Genomic DNA, 21,282 nt, shown 5'->3' with positions numbered 1-21,282 from the left:
GTGTTTTAATTTAAAATATTTTTGTTGTACTGTATGTGTGTTTGTAGTTTTGTTTAATGTTGTGTTAGTGTATGTAAGTTGTTTTGTCTGAAACGTTGTTCCCTCTGCTGCTATTGGACAAGGTCTCTCTTGGAAAAGAGATGTTATCTAAATGAGAGAAAAAATATTTATAAAAGGTAAAAAAATATTTTTTAAAATAAAGGATTAACGAATGTGAACAAATAAATGTATGGTTATGTCACACAGTTATGCCACATGAATCTCTCTAGAGCATGATATACGGTTATAGATGATTTGCGAAGCATCTATGTAGTGCTTATGAAGCCTATATGAAGGATATATGAAGCCTTTGTAAGATGCACTTCAAATAAACCAGTTTGGAAACCAAGTCTCCTTTCCTCAGTTTGGAAACCAAGTCTCCATTCCTCAGTTTGGAAACAAAGTCTCCATTCCTTATGAGATGGTGCCGACAGAGATGGTCGCCTCGCTTCGCGTTCGTATGAAACTATGCCGTATTTAGTTTTTTTGTTTATTATGTCTTACATTGTTGCCCCAGGAATTCTGAAGTCTTATTACACACAGCCAGGAAGAACTATTCGTCATAAGAGCAACGTCAACTTACCAACATCACGACCAGGAATACAACTTTCCCGAAGTGGATCCTTTGTTTGGACCACCACCCAGGACAATGGATCAGATCCCAGTAGGCGACCCAAAACAACGGCGCCGCAGAAGGGGTGGACGGAGCGGTCTTCTGGTCAGGCTCCGTAGACGGGCACATCGCTCACCGATCCCGAGTATACCACGAGCCAATGTCCAGTCTCTTGACAACAAGGTAGATGAAATTCGAGCAAAGGTTCCAGAGCGACAGCAGAGATTGTAACATTCTCTGTTTCACGGAAACATTGCTCACTCGGGATACGTTATCAGTCGGTACAGCCACCCGGTTACTTCACGCAACGAGCCGACAGAACAAACATCTCTCTGGTAAGAAGAAGGGCGTGGGTGTTTGCCTTATGATTAACGAGTCATGGTGTGTTCATAACAACATACAGGAACTCAAGTCCTTTTGTTCACCTGACCTAGAATTCCTTACAATCAAATGCATTATCTACCAAGAGAATTATCTTCGATTACAATCACAGCCGGCGGCCCTGAAAGGACTTCATTGGACTCTATGTAAACTGGAAACCATAGATCCTGAGGCTGCATTTATTGTAGCTGGGAATTTTAACAAAGCTAATCTGAAAACAAGGCTCCCTAAATTTTATCAAAATATCGAACGCGCGACCCGGGCTGGCAGCATTCTGGATCACTGCTAATTAAACTTCCACGACGCATACAAAGCCCTCCCTCGGCCTCTTTTCAGCAAATCTGAGCATAACGCCATTTTGTTGCTCCTAGCCTATAGACAGACACTTAAACAGGAAACGCGCGTGCTCAGGTCTGTTCAATGCTAGTCCGACCAATCGGATTCCACGGTTCAAGATTACTTCGATGACGTGGACTGGGATATGTTCCGGATAGCCTCAGACAACAACATTGACGTATAGGCTGATTGTAAAGTGAGTTTATTAGCAAGTGCATTGGTGGTGATGTACCCACGGTGACTATTAAAACCTTCCCCACCAGAATCCGTGGATTGATGGCAGCATTCAGGGAAAACTGAAAGCATGAACCTTGCATTTAATCACAGCAATGCGACTGCAAACATGACCGAATACATACAGTGTAGCTATTCCCTCCGCAAGGTATTCAAACAAGCTAAGCGTCAGTATAGAGACAAAGTAGTTGCAATTCAACGTCTCAGACACGAGACGTATGTGGCAGGGTCTACAGTCAATCACGGAATATAAAAAGAAAACCAGCCCCGTCTTAGAAACCGACGTCTTGCTCCCAGACAAATTAAACAACTTCTTTGCTCACTTTGAGGACAATACAGTGCCACTGACACGGCCCGCTACCAAAACCTGTGGCTCTCCTTCACCGCGGCCAACGTGAGTAAAACATTTAAACGTGTTAACTCTCGCAGGGCTGATGGCCCAGATAGCATCCCTAGCAGTGTTCTCAGAGTATGCGAAGACCAGCTGGCTGGTGTGTTTACGGACATATTCAATCAATCCCTATTCGGTCTGCTGTTCCCACATGCTTCAAGAGGGCCACCATTGTTCCTGTTCCCAAGAAAGCTAAGGTAACTGAGCTAAACAACTATCGCCCTGTAGAACTCACTTCGTCACCATGAAGTGCTTTGAGAGACTGGTCAAGGATCATATCACCTCCACCCTACCAGGCACCCTAGACCCACTCCAATTTGCTTACCGCCCCAATAGGTCCACAGATGACGCAATCACACTGCCCTAACCCATCTGGACAAGAGGAATACCTATGTAAGAATGCTGTTCATCGACTACAGCTCAGCATTTAACACCATACTACCCTCCAAACTCGTCATTAAGCTCGAGACCCTTGGTCTCGACTCCGCCCTGTGCAACTGGATCCTGGACTTCCTGACGGGCCTGCCCCCAGTTGGTGATGGTAGGAAACAACATCTCCACCCTACTGATCCTCAACACTGGGGCCCCACAAGGGTGCATTCTCAAACCTCTCCTGTACCCCCTGTTCACCCATGACTGCGTTGCCATGCATGCCTCCAACTCAATCATCAAGTTCGCAGAGGACAATACAATGGTAGGCTTGATCACCAACAACAACGAGACGGCCTACAGGGAGGAGGTGAGAGCCCTCATAGTGTGGTGTCAGGAAAATAACCTCACACTCAACGTCAACAAAACAAAGGAGATGATCGTGGACTTCAGGAAACAGCAGAGGGAGCAGCCCCCTATCCACAGAGGGGACAATAGTGGAGAAGGTGGAAAGTTATGATCCTCGGTGTACACATCACGGACAAACTGAAACTGTCCACCCACACAGACAGCATGGTAAAGAAGGCGCAACAGCGCCTCCACAACCTCAGGAGGCTGAAGAAATTTGGCTCGTCACCGAAAACACTGAAACTTTTACAGATGCATAATCGAGAGCATCCTGTCGGGCCGTATCACCGTCTGGTATGACAACTGCTCCATCCACAACCGCAAGGCTCTCCAGAGGGTAGTACGGTCTGCACAATGCATCACTGGGGGCAAACTACCTGCCCTCCAGGACACCTACACCACCCGATGTCACAGGAAGGCAATAAAGATCATCAAGGACAACAACCACCTGAGCCACTTCCTGTTCACCCCACTACCATCCAGAAGGCGAGGTCAGTACAGGTGCATCAAAGCTGGGTCAGTACAGGGGCATCAAAGCTGGGAGCGAGAGAATGAAAAACAGCTTCTATCTCAAGGCCATCAGACTGTTAAACAACCATCACTAACATTGAGTGGCTGCTGCCAACATACTGACTCATCTCAAGCCACTTTAATAATAACAAATTGGATGTTATAAATGTATCACTAGTCACTTTAAACATTGACACTTTATATAATGTTTACATACCCTACATTACTCATCTCATATGTATATACTGTAGTCTATACCATCTGCTGCATCTTGCCTACGCCGCACGGCCATCGCTCATCCATATATTTATAAGTACATATTTTTATTAATTCCTTTACACTTGTGTTTATAAGGTAGTTGTTGTGAAATTGTTAGATTACTTGTTAGATATTACTGCATAGTCAGAACTAGAAGCACAAGCATTTCACTACACTCACATTAACATCTGCTAACCATGTGTATGTGACCAATAAAATTTGATATCTCCATTCCTCAGTTTGGAAACTGTCATTCAGTGAATGACACTGAAAATAGAGTAGCAGCCTAATCAGCCAAAGATGGGAGGAAAGTGTGAACGAGGGCAAACACAGGTACCCCGGGTCACTCCATTGTAACTTTGTTGTATCCATAAGACACGCGGTGTGGATGACTGCCCTGTGGTTATGAATATAGCATGTACAAGATCGCTTGTGTGACTGACTCAATGACTACATGTGTCTGTGTACCAAGTCGACTGTGGCTCATCTACCGAAACGAACAGGGAGGATATAGATCCTTTTCAACTGTCACTTTTTGGAAAATTGAGTTTTCACATTGCCTTCAACAGTTTCATGTGTTATGTCGTTAAATAACATAATACAAACATACCGAACATACACCAAACATTCAGATACATCACATATGTATGTATTCTACCATACAATACAAACACCGACATACATAAACAACTTTCACATTTTGTAATCTCTGAGGTGCCTATATTTTTTCAAATGAAACATAAGCCTGTTTGATGTTATAGTCTGTCAAATTTTCTGTTTAGGATACTCCTCCCAGGATTTTCATTTAAATCTGGTGATAGGTTATATAATTTGGTCACAAAACCAAGTCTGAGCGAACTAAACAAACATGGATGCTTAGCTAATTTTCTAACTGGCTAAAATGGGGGGGAAACCATGAGAAGTACACAACCAAATTAAAAAGAGACCAGTTCGGTGTTTTAGCCTGTGCCATAAGGGAACATTCCATGAACATGGCTCACACATAAAGGCAGTCTCTAGCCTACCACCCACACCCTCCTTCTCCTCAGTCAGCCTCTATACCACACATAAGTAATTCATCGGCTTTCACATCTAAACAACCGGCTCTGTTTCCAGGCTCAAATGAACAGGCGGCAGTGCCAAGAAAAAAAAAACACAGCAACTTCTCAGTCATCTTTAGAATGCTTAAGAGTAAAACATAGCCACAACCTTCGGTCCATGCTGATTAGCAAATACACATTTATTGCAACCCTGACCAAAAATGACCAAATAAATGTAAAATTGGACAAAAACACATTGTCTCTAGCGTGGGGAATTTGAGCAAACAATTGTTTGTAAATCTGTATACAGTGCATCCGTGTAAAACAGAAATAAATGTGACCTCTCCTCTCCACCACCCCTGTTAAAAACAGTATATTGTGTCAGTTTGTGGACGGTAAGTGCAACAGTCCCCCATTTTGAGATGTCACTCTGTTCCCAAGCAAGGACCTTGCAGAAAAAGTATTTCTGCTTTGAGCTATATCGCTTCTTCACGCTTTCCTCTCAAGTCTTATCTTCTTCCCGCTTTCTGTGATGCATTCCCTCATTTCAGCCCTCATTTAAAAAAAAATATAATTTTAAGCTGTAATTGTTCAATTCTGAGGACTCCTGTGAGGACAATATGGTGATGACTTGATACTGAGAAAAAAAAAACTCTACACTGGTGTTTCATGTCCTAATTTGTCTCCTTTCAAAAAGACAGAACTGAACTTAGTCTATTCTCAAGGAGACACATTCTAAATCACAATCAGCTTTATTTCTTATTTTGAAGGACAAACTACAGAAGAAAAGAGAGGATGATAATTAAAATAATAAAATAATTATTCAGGTTCTATCCAGCCAAACATTTATGACCCAATTTACAACACACAGCCAGCCAAGCCTTCTACGGTAAGCTCATTCATCACCAATTGACTGTTACTTTCTCCATCTGTGCACATGTTCTCTCTCACACACACACACACACACACACACACACACACACACACACACACACACACACACACACACACACATAACCTAGAGGTCAACAGATTATGATTGTTTAACGCAGACACCGATTATTGGAGGACCAAAAAAAGCTTCCCACAATAAGTTGGGTGAATTCTGGCCCATTCCTCCTGACTGAGCTGGTGTAACTGAGTCAGGTTTTTAGGCCTCCTTGCTCGCACATGCTTTTTCAGGTCTGCCCACACATTTTCTATAGGATTGAGGTCAGATTTGCCTGGTAGCTAGCAGATTTAGCCTTACGCAGCAAGGCATCAGGGATTTGTGGTGGCCACTAAAATACCTCGACTTTGTGGTCCTTAAGCCATTTTGTATGCTTGGGGACATTGTCCATTTGGAAGACCCATTTGTGACCAATCTAACTTCCTGACTTATTTCTTGAGAAGCTGCTTCAATATATCCACATAAATGTCCTTTCTCATGACGCCTTCTATTTTGTGAAGTGCACCAGTCCCTCCTGCAGTAAATCACCCCCACAACATGATGCTGCCACCCCCGTGTTTCACGGTTGGGATGGTGTTCTTCGGCTTGTAAGTCTCCCCCTTTTTCCTCCAAACATAACGATGGTCATTATGGCCAAACAGTTCTATTTTTGTTTCATCAGACCAGAGGACAATTCTTCAAAAAGTATGATCTTTGTCCACATGTGCAGTTGCAAACCGTAGTCTGGCTTTTTTATGGCGGTTTTGGAGCAGTGGCTTCTTCCTTGCTAAGCGGCCTTTCAGGTTATGTCGATATAGGACTCGTTTTACTGGGGATATAGATACTTTTGTACCCGTTTCCTCCAGCATCTTCACAAGGTCCTTTGCTGTTCTGGAATTGAGTTGCACTTTTTGCACGTTCATCTCTTGGAGACAGGATGCATCTCCTTCCTGAGCAGTATGACGGATGCGTGGTCCCATGGTGTTTATACTTGGGTACTATTGTTTGTACAGATGAATGTGGTACCTTCAGGCATTTGGAAATTGGCTGATTTCTTTTGATTTTCCCATGATGTCAAGCAAAGAGGCACTGAGTTTGAAGGTAGGACTTGAAGTACATCCACAGGTACACCTCCAATTGACTCAAATTATGTCAATTAGCCTATCAGAAGCTTCTAAAGCCATTACATTATTTTCTGGAATTTTCCAAGCTGTTTAAAGGCACAGTCAACTTCGTGTATGTACACTTCTGACCCACTGGTGATATTACAAGTGAATTACAAGTGAAATAATATGTCTGTAAACAATTGTTGTAAAAAAAATCGCTTAGGACATCTACTTTGTGCATGACACAACAGACTTGCCAAAACTACAGCATTCCATTTACACATATGGTAAATGTCATTAACAAGATGTAATTAGAAAGAACACACAAAGGGCCTTTATACTTGGAGTTTTTTAAATGTAGGTACATTTAAAAAGGTACAAATGTCTGTCACGCCCTGGTCTTAGTATTTTGTGTTTTCTTTATTATTTTGGTCAGGCCAGGGTGTGACATGGGTTTATTATGTGGTGTGTTTAGTCTTGTTTTTTTGTAGGTATTGGGATTGTGGTATAGTGGGGTTTTCTAGAAAAGTCTATGGTTGCCTGAAGTGGTTCTCAATCAGAGGCAGGTGTTTATTGTTGTCTCTGATTGGGAACCATATTTAGGCAGCCATATTCTTTGAGTGTTTCGTGGGTGATTGTTCCTGTCTCTGTGTTTGCACCAGATAGGGCTGTTTAGGTTTTCTCACGTTTATTGTTTTGTTAGTCTATTCATGTATAGTTTCTTTATTAAAGAACCATGAATAAAAACCATGCTGCGTTTTGGTCTGCCTCTCCTTCAACTCAAGAAAACCGTTACAATGTCTTATTTTTTAAAACTCTGATATGAGAAGAACAAATGTTTGAAGCAGAGCATCAGTATCAAATCAACATATTATCCATAATAAAAACAAAAAAGCTATGATAGGAAACAGTGGGTGAGCACAAATCTTCTGGAAACCTTCAAACGTTCAGGAAATAATTTCCTAGACAGATTTGCCTGGTAGCTAGCAGATTTAGCCTTACGCAGCAGGGCAAACAGTTCCTCTGGCAATCATTGAAACCTTCCTGGTAACGAGGTCACTCAGCATGTCTGTACTGAGGGAGGCTCTGTACTGGGTTTTGTTCTTGGCAACGAGACTAAATATTGGTTCGCAGTCTTCATTACTGTGGAATATGAACAATATCCCCAACATCACAGTCGAAAGGTGGGAGTAGACCAGGCTGCCCCCCCCCCCTGTCATTGTGCCAATTTCTCTCCAGGCCTGATCTGTGCGCATGTTGACCAGACTCTGCCCTACTGTATTTCTTTGCAGTGCATAAATAATTTCAGATTTTCGAAATTTATAGAATCTCAAATCTAGTCCAAAGGCATTTTAGAAACATTGCCTCTATAGCTGATACCAGACATTCATGCATTCTTCATCGCACAGTCTTCTAAACTCCTGACTTCGTTTTCTTGAAGCTAGGGGGCACTATTTTCCTTTTTGGAAAAATAACGTGCCCAAAGTAAACGGCCTATTTCTCAGGACCAGATGCTAGAATATGCATATAATTGACAGCTTAGGATAGACAACACTCTAAAGTTTCCAAAACTGTCAAAATATTGTCTGAGTATAACAGAACTGATATTGCAGGCAAAAGACTAAAAAAAATCCAATCAGGAAGTGACTCATGTTTTGAAACAGTTGTGTTCCTATGCACCCCTACTGGCCATTGAAAGGGATATCAACCAGATTCCTTTTTCTACGTATTCCCTAAGGTGTCTACAGCATTTTGACGTAGTTTCACGGCTTTTTAGTTGAAGAATGAGCGTAAACGACTACATTGTGTAAGTGGCCAGCTGAGGGCTCTCAGAGTGTTTCTTGCGTAAAAGAGGTAGTCATTTTTCCTCTCGCTCCTACTGAAAAGCCAATTGTCCCAGTTGATATATTTTCAAATAGATATTTGAAAAACACCTTGAGGATTGATTATAAAAAACGTTTGCCATGTTTCTGTCGATATTATGGATATAATTTGGAATTTTGGTCAGCGTTGTCGTGACCGCTATTTCCGGTGGATTTCTCAGCATAACGTGGCCAACAAACGGAGGTATTTTGGGTATAAAAATTATCTTTATGGAACAAAAGGAACATTTGCTGTCTAACTGGGAGTCTCGTGAGTGAAAACATCCGAAGCTCATCAAAGGTAAACTATTCATTTGATTGCTTTTCTGATTTTCGTGACCAAGCTTCCTGCTGCTAGCTGGACATAATGCTATGCTAGGCTATCGATAAACTTACACAAACACTTGTCTTGCTTTGGCTGTAAAGAATAATTTCAAAATCTGAGATGACAGGATGATGAACAAAAGGTTAAGCTGTGTTTCACTATATTTCACTTGTGATTTCATGAATATGAATATTTTCTAGTAATATTTTTTGACCGTTGCGCTATGCTAATTAGTGTAGTTGATGACAATTCTTCCAGATCCGAGATGGGTAGTTCCAAGAGGTTGTTTAACGACAAGATGTTTATATTTGATTATACTTTTGTAAAGCTTTTTGTGACGTGGATCAAAATTACAGTTACAGTCTATCAGGTTGTGTGATCCTTGTAATGTTACGTGGAAAATACAACTACTGGGACGTGGAATTAAATGTATATCACAATCGCACAAATGCAACCAGTTATTTTTTGTATTTGCATTTAATTTCTTTCACTAGCAAATGTGAGTGAACAGCTGGCACTTCAGAGCCCACTGAATGTCCATCTTATGTTCTCTAAAGTTAGCTTGAAACAATTAGTGTTTACCTTTCCACAACACACAGAGTCAAAGGGATTTGTCCATGTGTTTATGTACAGCTGACAGTCGGGAATCTCAGCATCACAACAAACAGGAAGAGGGGCAGACACGAGGTAGCTACGTCGAATAATGATGCATCATTCTTCATGTCCGTTGACACAAACTCTGTACATGTCTGTGTTGCAGTTTGAGAATCAGGATGTTAGATTTACTCAGTGGATTAATTTTTTATTCAAATGTAAAAAAAAGAAACAATAACAATAATTATCAGGACCTATTCATTTCTGCGTACCATTAACTCCAATCTCGTACCAGCGTACATGGACAGAGAATTGCGTAGTTGTCATGCAAAATGTGTCATGACGTTGCCCTCTTTGGGTACAGCAAGACCCATCCCCCTATCCCTGGCTCCCCCTTTCCTCCTTCAACTAGGCTGCTGTGGTCAGAGGGAGGTCGTAAATTCCTGAGGATCTCCTCATGGCCACACAGTATAGAGATAGAGTGAAGTTTCATAGAGAACAAAGGAATTTCTTCCACCTCACAGAACTTGAGGTCCGAACAACGTTTACGTTCCGAAGAAGGTATAAAAGATCGGTGAAGAATCCAGCTACGAACTGGTCCGTTTGTTACAACTTGGGGAAGCTCATGGGAGACGGTGCGGCCACATTGCCATAACGCTGTTTATATAATAGCCTCAGATATGAGGTTTACATCTAATTGTTGTATAAGATGAGTGAGTATGATACTGTTTGTAAAATTGTGTCATGTGATTTTGGACTGTTTAATGAAGGAAATTCCTATTCCCTTTTGAGTTGAACTAAATAAGAGGACTGCCTCCTGTCTCAGCCTCCAGTATTTATACTGCAGTAGTTTATTTGTCAGGGGGCTGGGGTCAGTTTGTTATATCTGGAGTACTTCTCCTGTCCTATTCAGTGTCCTATGTGAATCTAAGTGTGCGTTCTCTAATTCTCTCCTTCTCTCTCTCGGAGGACCTGAGCCCTAGGACCATGCCCCAGGATTACCTGACATGATGACTCCTTGCTGTCCCCAGTCCACCTGGCTGTGCTGCTGCTCCAGTTTCAACTGTTCTGCCTTCTTATTATTCGAACATGCTGATCATTTATGAACATTTGAACATCTTGGCCATGTTCTGTTTTAATCTCCACCCGGCACAGCCAGAAGAGGACTGGCCACGCCACATATGCTCGCTCTAATTCTCTCTTTTTTTCTCTCTCTCTCGGAGGACCTGAGCCCTAGGACCATGCCCCAGGACTACCTGACATGATGACTCCTTGCTGTCCCCAGTCCATCTGACTGTGCTGCTGCTCCAGTTTCAACTGTTCTGCCTTATTATTATCCGACCATGCTGGTCATTTATGAACATTTGAACATCTTGGCCATGTTCTGTTATAATCTCCACCCGGCACAGCCAGAAGAGGACTGGCCACCCCACATAGCCTGGTTCCTCTCTAGGTTTCTTCCTAGGTTTTGGCCTTTCTAGGGAGTTTTTCCTAGCCACCGTGCTTCTACACCTGCATTGCTTGCTGTTTGGGGTTTTAGGCTGGGTTTCTGTACAGCACTTTGAGATATCAGCTGATGTACGAAGGGCTATATAAATAAATTTGATTTGATTTGCCTATGAGCCCAGTTAGGGTCAGGCATCCTGGGACCCTTTTCTGCAATTCCGAATAAAACCCAACTTTGAGAAATTCTCAGTAAAGCATGTTTCTCTCAATCACGGGAGGACAAAGGTTGCAGACCATCGCTGAATCTTTTAACCATACCACGTGGTTAAACTCTTAAGACTATCGATACCGACAGAATAAGAACAACTCTTTGATATTAATTACTAGTCTGCAGCTAGGAATTCGGTATCATTGAAAGCGAAGAACAACAACCGCCGAAACATCCATTCTACAACAAAAGGAATGAATGTCGCTCTGAACAATCCATTCTAACCGCGAGAGGAAGTAAACTCTCCAACAGAAACTAACTTTTCAACAAAGATCAAAACGACACACTGAGCGTAAATATATATATATATATATTGTGTAAAGGATTAGCATTTCAATTGTTATAATTATTAACTCTGTAATGACTTCTTAGTCGACCCCCACTTCCCTCGTCTAACATTCCGCCATTCCGGTTTAGCCCACTAGGGCACATTCTCCTATCATTTCTTGTAACCATATTTACTTTGTTTGTTTATGCATTTCTGTGAATTACTTAGTTAGTAATAAATAAATGATTTAAGACAATTGATGTATGGATGACTCACAGTGAGGACTGGGTTCGTGCAGCTAACCAACAATTTACGACGTTTGGAATGAGACTAATGTGAGGTAAAGTAAATCATTCATTAATACGAAGACTAATTGATCAGATATAAAATATTTGAAAGGTTATATTGGGAAATTATAACTTTGTAATCTGAATATTTTCCTTGGTGCCCCGACTTCCTAGTTAATTACAGTTACATGATTAATCAGTTTGATCACGTAATACTAATTACAGAGAATCTTTGATAAAAACTAAGTCTTCAATTTAATGATAGTAAAGACACGACAGCGTGCACGTTGGCAGGTCCGCTTGTTGCACCGGTATCGCTTGCCGTGCAGAAGCAGAGGGAACAGGCTATGGGTGGCTCGAGTCTTTAATTACTTTTCCGGACTTCCTTTCACACCGCCTGATATAGGTCCTGGATGGCAGGGAGCTCAGCCCCAGTTATGTACTAAAGTTTTTAAGAACTTCAAATTCTTTAAAATATTTCTATAACTATAACTATATAAATGTTTCCATAAAATGACTCACCATTCAAGATGGAGACACCAAACCAACTGTCACATGTTCAGGATATCCCATCAATCAATTAACCAGTCCAATCATTCCATGCCATTTAAGATACAAGACCAACTTTCAAACATTCAGGCTATCCGAACTTCAAATTGTTTAAAACATTAATGAAATAAGACATTTAAATGACCATAAATGAGGGGGGGGACGAATTGCATGAGTGAGGTACATTTCATTCGAACAGTCTTTCAACCACGGTCCTAAACACTTACAATGAATCCCAATGAAATGACAAATGATTCAAATTCAATCCATATGGCAGTTTATTTTGCATTCCTTCTAACAGTGGCTTCAGAAAGTACTCACACCTTTGGACTTTTTCCACATGTTTTACAGCCTGAATTTAAAATGTATTATATTAAGATTGTGTCACTGGCCTATATATGTGGGCAACAATAAATAATATAAATACCTAGGTGTCTGACTAGACTGTAAACTCTCCTCCCAGACTCACATTAAGCATCTCCAATCCATAGAATAGGCTTCCTATTTCGCAACAAAGCCTCCTTCACTCATGATGCCAAACATACCCTCGTAAAACTGACTATCCTGCCAATCCTAGACTTCAGCGATGTAATTTACAAAATAACCTCCAACACTCTACTCAGCAAATAAGATGCAGTCTATCACGGTACCATCCGTTTTGTCACCAACTACCCACCACTGCAACCAGTAAGCTGTCATTGGCTGGTCCTCGCTACAAATTTGTCGCCAAACGCACGGGCTCCAGGTCATCTATAAGTCTTTGCTAGGTAAAGCTCTGCCTTACCTCAGCTCACTCGTCACCATAGCAACACCAACCCGTAGCATGCACTCCAGGTATATTTCACTGGTTATCCCCAAAGTCAACACCTCCTTTGGCCGCCTTTCCTTCCAGTTCTCTGCTGCCAATGACTGGAACGAATTGCAAAAAAAAAAAATCACTGAAGTAGGAGACATATCTCCCTCAGTAACTTCAAGCAGCGGCTGTCAGAGCAGCTTACCGATCGCTGCAGCTGTACACAGCCCATCTGTAAAAAGCACATCCAACCAAATACCTACCTACCTCATCCCCGTATAAAAAAAAAATCTGCTCTTTTGCACACCAGTATTTCTACTTCCACATCCTCATCTGCACATCTGTCACGCCAGTGTTAATTGCTAAATTGTAATTACTTCACCACTATGGCCTATTTATTTTACCTCCTTACTTCATTTACACACACTATATACATATTTTCTATTGTGTTATTGACTGTACGTTTGTTTATCCCATGTGTAACTCTGTGGTGTTGTTTATGTTGCACTGCTTTGCTTTATTTTGGCCAGGTCGCAGTTGTAAATGAGAACTTGTTCTCAACTGGCCTACATGGTTAAATAAAGGTGAAATAAACATTTTGAAAATTACCCAAAAAGTGGAATTATGTTTTAGGAATTTTTACCAAAAAAAACAAAATGAAAAGCTGACATGTTAAATAAGTATTAAACCCCTTTGTTATGGAAAATATATGGCAAGACCTGAAAACGGCTGGCTAGAGAATAATGTGCAAATATTGTAAAATCCAGGTGTGCAAAGCTCTTACAGACTTACCCAGAAAGACTCACAGCTTCTTTACCCCCTTTTTCTCCCATTTTCTTTGTCATTTGTCATGAGACTCGAAATTGAGCTCAGGTGCATCCTGTTGCCATTGATCATCCTTGAGATGCTTCTACAACTTTACTGGAGTCCACCTGTGGTAAAAATATATTTATTGGACATGATTTGGAAAGACTTACACCTGTCTATATAAAAGTCCCAGAGTCGACAGTGCATGTCAGATCAAAAACCAAGCCATGAGGAACTGTCCGTAGAGCTCAGAGACAGGATTGTGTCGAGGCACAGATCTGGGAAAAAAATGTCTGCAGCATTGAAGGTCCCCAAGAACACAGAGGCCTCCATTCTTCTTAAAAAGAAGTTTGGAATCCACCAAGATGGTTCCTTCACCTTCCAACCTTCCATGACTTTAAGCACACAGCCAAGACAACGCAGGAGTGGCTTCGGGACAAGTCTCTCATCCAGAGCCAGACTAGAACCCGATTGAACATCTGGAGAGACCTGAAAATAGCAGTGCAGCGACGCTCCCTATCCAACCTGACAGAGCTTGAGAGGCTCTGCAGAGAAGAATGGGAGAAACTCCCCAAATACAGGTGTACCAAGCTTGTAGGGTCATACCCAAGAAGACTTGAGGCTGTAATCGCTGTCAAAGGTGTTTCAACAAAGTACCTGAGTAAAGGGTCTAAATACTTTAAGTAAATGTGATATTTCAAAAAACTGCTTTTGCTTTGTTATTATGGGGTATTGTGTGTAGATTGATGAGGATTTAAAAAAAATCCATTTTAGAACAAGGCTGTAATGTAACAAGATGTGGAAAAAGTCAAAAGATGTGAATACTTTCTGAAGGCACTGTATTTTTATAATCGACTTCCAGTCATGTGTGCATACATTTCTGTATGGGTGGTCAACAGCAGTAATCGAACCCACAATCCTTACGTGGCAAGTGCCATGGTCGAGCAGCTGAGCCACAAAGGACCATGGGGTGTTACTTACAGAGTTGGTCCCCAGGACCTGCAGGTCTGGCTCCCGGGACTCCAGCAGCTTGGCCACCATGTGGAGGAAGCTCTCCACAAAGGGCTTGATGCTCTGGGAGTGACAGGCCATCAGGAGCTGGTCCAGAGCCTCCATGGCGATGACTACGTACCTGCATGGGTCAAGAGAATGTTAATTATTTTCAGTATATTTATAAAATCTTAAATGGTTCAGGTAGCAGAGTAGCCATTCTGGTTGCCTAACGACTCAAACTGAATTCTTCCACTGCTGTTTGTTGCTACATAATTCAGTCTGAGACTGCCATCGTTGAAGTCATCTGTGGTGACGTCAAAATGAGAGGTGTTGTACAAAATTAAGTTATCGGTGATTGGAAAATCTCGAACCAATCAGAGAATCAAAGCCAATGACACATTTTCTAAATGCCGCATGACCCAAATGTGTTCCATCTCTGGCCCAACCCATCAGTATTTCAGGGACCAATCAGAATGGTCAAAATGTGTGTGTTCTAGAAATAGTTGGGGAAGTACTCAGATTCAGACTGAGAAGAAACTAACATCCGTGGGCATGGCGTTCCGTTTGGCCGGAGCAAGGAGTTTGGGTAGCCAGGCAGCCATTCTCGAAGACTGGCATTGGATGTATTATGTGTTGAGGGTGCAGGGCAATGACAAGCAGGCAGCGGGGTTAGTTTTCATGTCACAGCCATTACATGCAGAACATAACATACAGTGCCTAGTCTAAAACACCCATGGCACAGTTTTTTTTGTGCAGATCTAGACAACCTACTCCACATTTCTTGGGATTTCACCATGAGGCCAACGGAGACTAAAACGGTTAGAGTTTAATGGTTGTGATAGGAGGAAACTGAGGATGGATCAACAACATTGTAGTTACTCCACAATACTAACCTAATTTAAAAGAGTTTGAAAAATAGAAGCCAGTACAGAATAAAAATATTCCAAAACATGCATTCCGTTTTACAACAAGGCAATAAAGTAATTCTGCCAAAAATGTGGCAAAGCAATTCATTTTTGCCCTGACTAAAAAGTGCTGCGTTTGGGGAAAATCCAATACAACACATTACGGAGTACAACCCTCCATATTTCCAAGCATAGTGGTGGCTGCATCATGTAATGGATATGCTAGTAATCGATAAGGACTGGGGAGTTTTTCATGATAAAAAAAATTTAGTTGAACTAAGCACAGGCAAAATCCTAGAGGAAAACCTGGTTCAGTCTGCTTTCCACCAGACACTGGGAGATAACCGTTCAGCAGGACAATATTCTAAAACAAAGGACAAATCTACAATGGAGTTACTTACCAAGAAGACAGTGAATGTTTGAGTGGCCGAGTTCGATTTTCTAGACTATGGTAAGACCTGAAAATGGTTGTCCAGCACTGATAAACATCCAATTTGACATTGATAAATATTGAAAATAAATGTTACACAATCCAGGTGTGGAAAGGTCTTTGAGACTTAAAGTCTCAAGCTATAATCACAGCTATAATCACTGCCAAAGGTGCTTCTACAAAGTATTGAAACAGGGGAGTGTATACTTATGTAAATGAAATATTTCTGTATTTCATCTTTAATACATTTGCACAAGTTTCTAAAAAAAAATGTTTTCACTGTCATTATGTTTTCACTGGCTGACAAAGGTACTTCCACCAAGGAATACGTCTGGGGTGTAAAGACATACATCTTCATTTTGAATTAATTAGGATCTAGGATATATATAGAGACACACATACACACACACACGTTCAAAAGTTTAGCATCACTTAGAAATGTCCTTGTTTTTAAAAAAGAAAATCACTTTTTTTTTACTCCCTTCACAGAACAGCACAAATTGGCTCTACCCAGAACAGAAAGAGGTGTGGGTGGCCCTGGTGCACAACTGAGCAAGAGGACAAGTACATTAGAGTGTCCTCAACTGGCAGCTTCATTAAATAGTACCCGCAAAACACCCGCCTCAACGTCAACAGTGAAGAGGTGGCGTATCCGGAATGCTGGCCTTCTAGGCAGAGTTGCAAAGAAAAGCCATATCTCAAACCAGCCAATAAAAACAAACAATTAAGATGGGCAAAAAAACACAGACACTGGACAGAGGAACTCTGCCTAGAAGGCCAGCCTCTTCACTGTTGAAGTTGAGACTAGTGTTTTGCTGGTAGTATTTGCCTTGATTGCTTTGCACACTGTTGCATTCTCTCAGCCAGCTTCACCTGGAATGCTTTTCCAACAGTCTTCAAGAGGTAACCACATATGTTGAGCACTTGTTGGCTGCTATTCCTTCACTCTGCAGTCCGACTCATCCCCAAACCATCTCAATTGGGTTGAGCTCAGTGAATGTGGAGGCCAGGTCATCTGATGCAGCACTCCATCACTCCTTGAAAAAATAGCCCTTACACAGCCTGGGTCATTGTTCTGTTGAAAAATAAATTATAGTAGGACAAAGTGCAAACCAGATGGAATGGTGTATCGCTACAGAATGCTGTGGTAGCCATTCTGGTGAAGTGTGCCTTGAATTCTGAATAAATCAAACAGTGTCATCAACAAAGCCCCCCAACACCATCACACCTCCTCCTCCATGCTTTACGGTGGGAAAAACACAAGTTGATCATAATTTCACAAAGACACGGCTGTTGGAACCAAATTTGAACTCCAGTCCAAAGGACAAATTTCCACTGGTTTAATGGCCATTGCTCATGATTCTTGGCCCAAGCAAGTCTCTTCTTATTATTGGTGTCCTTTAGTAGTGGTTTCTTTGCAGCAATTCAACCATGAAGGCCTGATTCACTCAGTCTCCTCTGAACAGCTGATGTTGAGATGGGTCTGATACTTGAAATCTGTAAAGCATTTAATTGGCCTGCAGTTTCTGAGGCTGGTAACTAATGAACTTATCCTCTGCAGCAGAGGTAACTCTGGGTCTTCCATTTCTGTGGCACTCCTAATGAGAGCCAGTGTCATATCGCTTGATGGTTTTTGCGACTTTCAAAGTTCTTGACATTTTCCGGATTGACTGACCTTCATGTCTAAAATAAATGATTGACTGTCATATCGCTTTGCTTAATAAGATGGACTTTGTATTTTATCAAATAGGGCTATCGTCTGTTATACCACCTCCAACTTGTCACAAGACAACTGATTGGCTCAAACGCATTAAGAAAAGAAAATCTACATATTAACTTTTAAGGCGGCACACCTGTTAATTGAAATGCAATCATGCAACTGGTTGAGAGAATGCCAAGAGTGTGCAAAGCTGTTATCAAGGCAAAGGGTGGCCATTTGAAGAACCTCAAAAAATATATATATTTTGATTTGTTTAACACTTTTTTGGTTACTACACAGTGTTATTTCATAGTTTTGATGTCTTCAATATTATTCTACAATGTAGAAAATAGTAAAAATAAAGAAAACCCCTTGAATGAGAAGGTGTTCTAAAACATTTGACCGGTAGTAAGAAAGAAAGTATACCTAAACTCAGCAAAAAAAGAAACGTCCCTTTTTCAGGACCCTGTCTTTCAAAGATAATTCATAAAAATCCAAATAACTTCAAATACCTTCATTGTAAAGGGTCTAAACACAGTTTCCCCATGCTTGTTCAATCAACCATAAACAGTTAATGAACATGCACCTGTGGAACGGTCGTTAAGACACTAACAGCTTACACAGGGTAGGTATTAAGTTCAGAGTTATGAAAACTTAGGACACTAAAGAGGCCTTTCTACTGACTCTGAAAACCACCAAAATAAATATGTCTCTGCTCATCTGCGTGAACGTGCCTTAGGCATGCTGCAAGGAGGCATGAGGACTGCAGATGTGGCCAGGGCAAAAAATTGCAATGCCGTTACTGTGAGACGCCTAAGACAGCACTACAGGGAGACAGGACGGACAGATGATCGTGAAACAACACCTGCACAGGATCGGAACATCCGAACTTCACACATGCAGCACAGGTACAGGATTGAAACAACAACTGCCCAAGTTACACCAAAAACGCCAATCCGTCCATCAGTGCAGACAGGACTGGCAAAAAATGCTCTTAACTGATGAGTCGCCAGGGGTGATGGTCGGGATTTGTGTTTATCGTCTCAGGAATGAGCGTTACACCGAGGCCTGTATTCTGGAGCAGGATTGATTTGGAGGTGGAGGGTCTGTCATGGTCTGTGGCGGTGTGTTACAGCGGTGTGTTACAGCATCATCGGTCTGAGCTTGTTGTCATTGCAGGCAATCTCAACTCTGTGCGTTACAGGGAATACATCCTCCTCCCTCATGTGGTACCCTTCCTGCAGGCTCATCGTGACATGACCCTCCAGCATGACAATGCCACCAGCCATACTGCTCATTCTGTGCGTGATTTCCTGCAAGACAGGAATGTCATTGTTCTGCCATGGCCAGCAAAGAGCCCAGAACTCAATCCCATTGAGCACGTCTGGGACCTGTTGGATCGGAAGGTGAGGGCTAGGGCCAATCCCACCAGAAATGTCCGGGAACTTGCAGGTGCCTTGGTGGAAGAGTGGGGTAACATTTTACAGCAAGAACTGGCTAATATGGTGCAGTCCATGAGGAGTAGATGCACTGCAGTACTTAATGCAGCTGGTGGCCACACCAGATACTGACTGTTACTTTTGATTTTGACCCCCCCCCTTTGTTCAGGGACATATTATTCCATTTCTGTTAGTCACATATGTGGAACTTGTTCAGTTTATGTCTCAGTTGTTGAATCTTATGTTCATACAAATATTTACACATGTTAAGTTTGCTGAAAATAAACGCAGTTGACAGTGAGAGGACGTTTCTTTTTTTGCTGAGTTTACACACACACACACACACACACACACACACACACACACACACACACACAGCATTTGGAAAGTATTCAGGCCCATTGAATTACATTACAGCCTTATTATGAAATTGATTAAATTAATTGTTTCCTCAACAATCTACACACAATATTCCATAATGACCATGCGAAAAAAGGTTTAGATATTTTTGCAAATGTATTTTGTAAAAATAGAACAGAAATACCTTATTTACATAAGTACTCAGATCATCTTTTATGATCATGTGTAAGCATACAGTAGTTCACTTTCATAGCAACCACGTTGTATTCCTTCTCGCATGTATGCACTCACCTCTCACCTTTTCCCTTCTTTTGTGGACTTCAATGCACAACACATCAGCTGTGTGTGACCAGGTGATAAAACCTTCCCAAACCATATATCCACGACAGACATCGTTGTCACCATATATCACTCGTTTCAGGAATCTAGGCTGGCTCACTAGCTAATGCTACTTGTATGATTATATTATTTGTATCTCTGAGCCATTTTTATTGCTAGTTATAGCCTAATGTTAGCTAGCTAACATTGAACCTGGTTGGTTAGCTACCTGCAGATTCATGAAGGGTAATAACATCATGAGTTTGGATTATGGTTCATTGTTTAGCTAACTACCTACATGTCTAAACAAAAGACCACTATGCAAGTAACCATGTCAATAGAATGTTCATGATGTCACTGCTAACTGTCGATAGACAGTAAATTCCAATAACTAAAAGAATAACTGACGAATTTACGAACGCTCAACACCTGTTGAATATGGCCAGTGTCCGTAAATGTTGGCAAAAAAGTGTAATTAAATTGTTGCAGTCACCAACGCTCTGAATAATATAAAAACAGCCTAACCAGCTCTGCTATGTTGAGTAAAATGGTCTGAGTGAGCGGTTCTCTCATTTGGGTCTAGAAGTAGCTTGCAAAATAGCCAACGTTAGCCATTTAGCTTGGGTGCTTGACTGCTGTTAGGTCAGAACGCTCGGATCAACCCTACTCGTCTTCCAGTGTGCGCTCTGAACACTCCGAGACCAAAACTCTCTGAATTTACAAACAGGCAATCTGACAACGCTCTGAGTTTATGAATGCCCAGAGCTCACTCTGAGCACACTCTGGCACTCCAGATTAAATTGACGAACAGACCCGTAGTATAAACAAGCCTTTAGTCTTGAAATGTTTGGTGGCCTCATATGTGAATCCTTAAAGTGATGGGTGGGGCTAAGAATTTAGAGGGTTTGAACAATGCTGAATGGGTGTAGACAAAGAAGAGCTATCCAGTAGGTACCAAAAATATTCAAGAGCCATTTTCTCAAAAGGGTGTAGACAGAGAAGAGCTGTCCATGTGGGTGTCCATAAGGTCTCACAGTTGACAGTACATGTCAGAGCAAAAAAAAAAACTCTGGTCTGATTCTCTGGTCAGGCTTGGCCTGAATTCCAAGCATCATGTCTGGAGGCACCATCCCTATGGTGAAGCATGGTGGTGGCAGCATCATGCTGTGGGGATGCTTTTCAGCGGCAGGGACTGGGAAACTAGTCAGGCAAAGAGGAACAGAGCAAAGTACAGAGAGATCCTTGATGATAACCTGCTCCAAAGTGCTCAGGACCTCCGACTGGGGCAAAGTTTCACCTTACAACAGGACAATAATCCTAACCACA

General features: G+C 41.7%; 1 protein-coding gene across 4 annotated transcripts in view; it reads right to left on the bottom strand.

The window, feature by feature from the left end:
* Positions 1–21,282, bottom strand: part of efr3a (EFR3 homolog A (S. cerevisiae)) — a 236,022-nt gene that overhangs the window by 137,274 nt on the left and 77,466 nt on the right. For all 4 annotated transcript variants that reach the window (XM_031810880.1, XM_020466614.2, XM_020466615.2 and 1 more), the window contains exon 5: positions 14,794–14,944. In XM_031810880.1, the coding sequence (XP_031666740.1) occupies positions 14,794–14,944 (151 nt within the window). The remainder of the gene's footprint in view (positions 1–14,793; positions 14,945–21,282) is intronic.

The sequence above is a fragment of the Oncorhynchus kisutch genome, linkage group LG30, assembly GCF_002021735.2.
Source record: "Oncorhynchus kisutch isolate 150728-3 linkage group LG30, Okis_V2, whole genome shotgun sequence".
NCBI lineage: Eukaryota > Metazoa > Chordata > Actinopteri > Salmoniformes > Salmonidae > Oncorhynchus > Oncorhynchus kisutch.
Note: the sequence above shows the minus strand (reverse complement) of the source record. Positions and strands in the feature narration are given on the sequence as shown.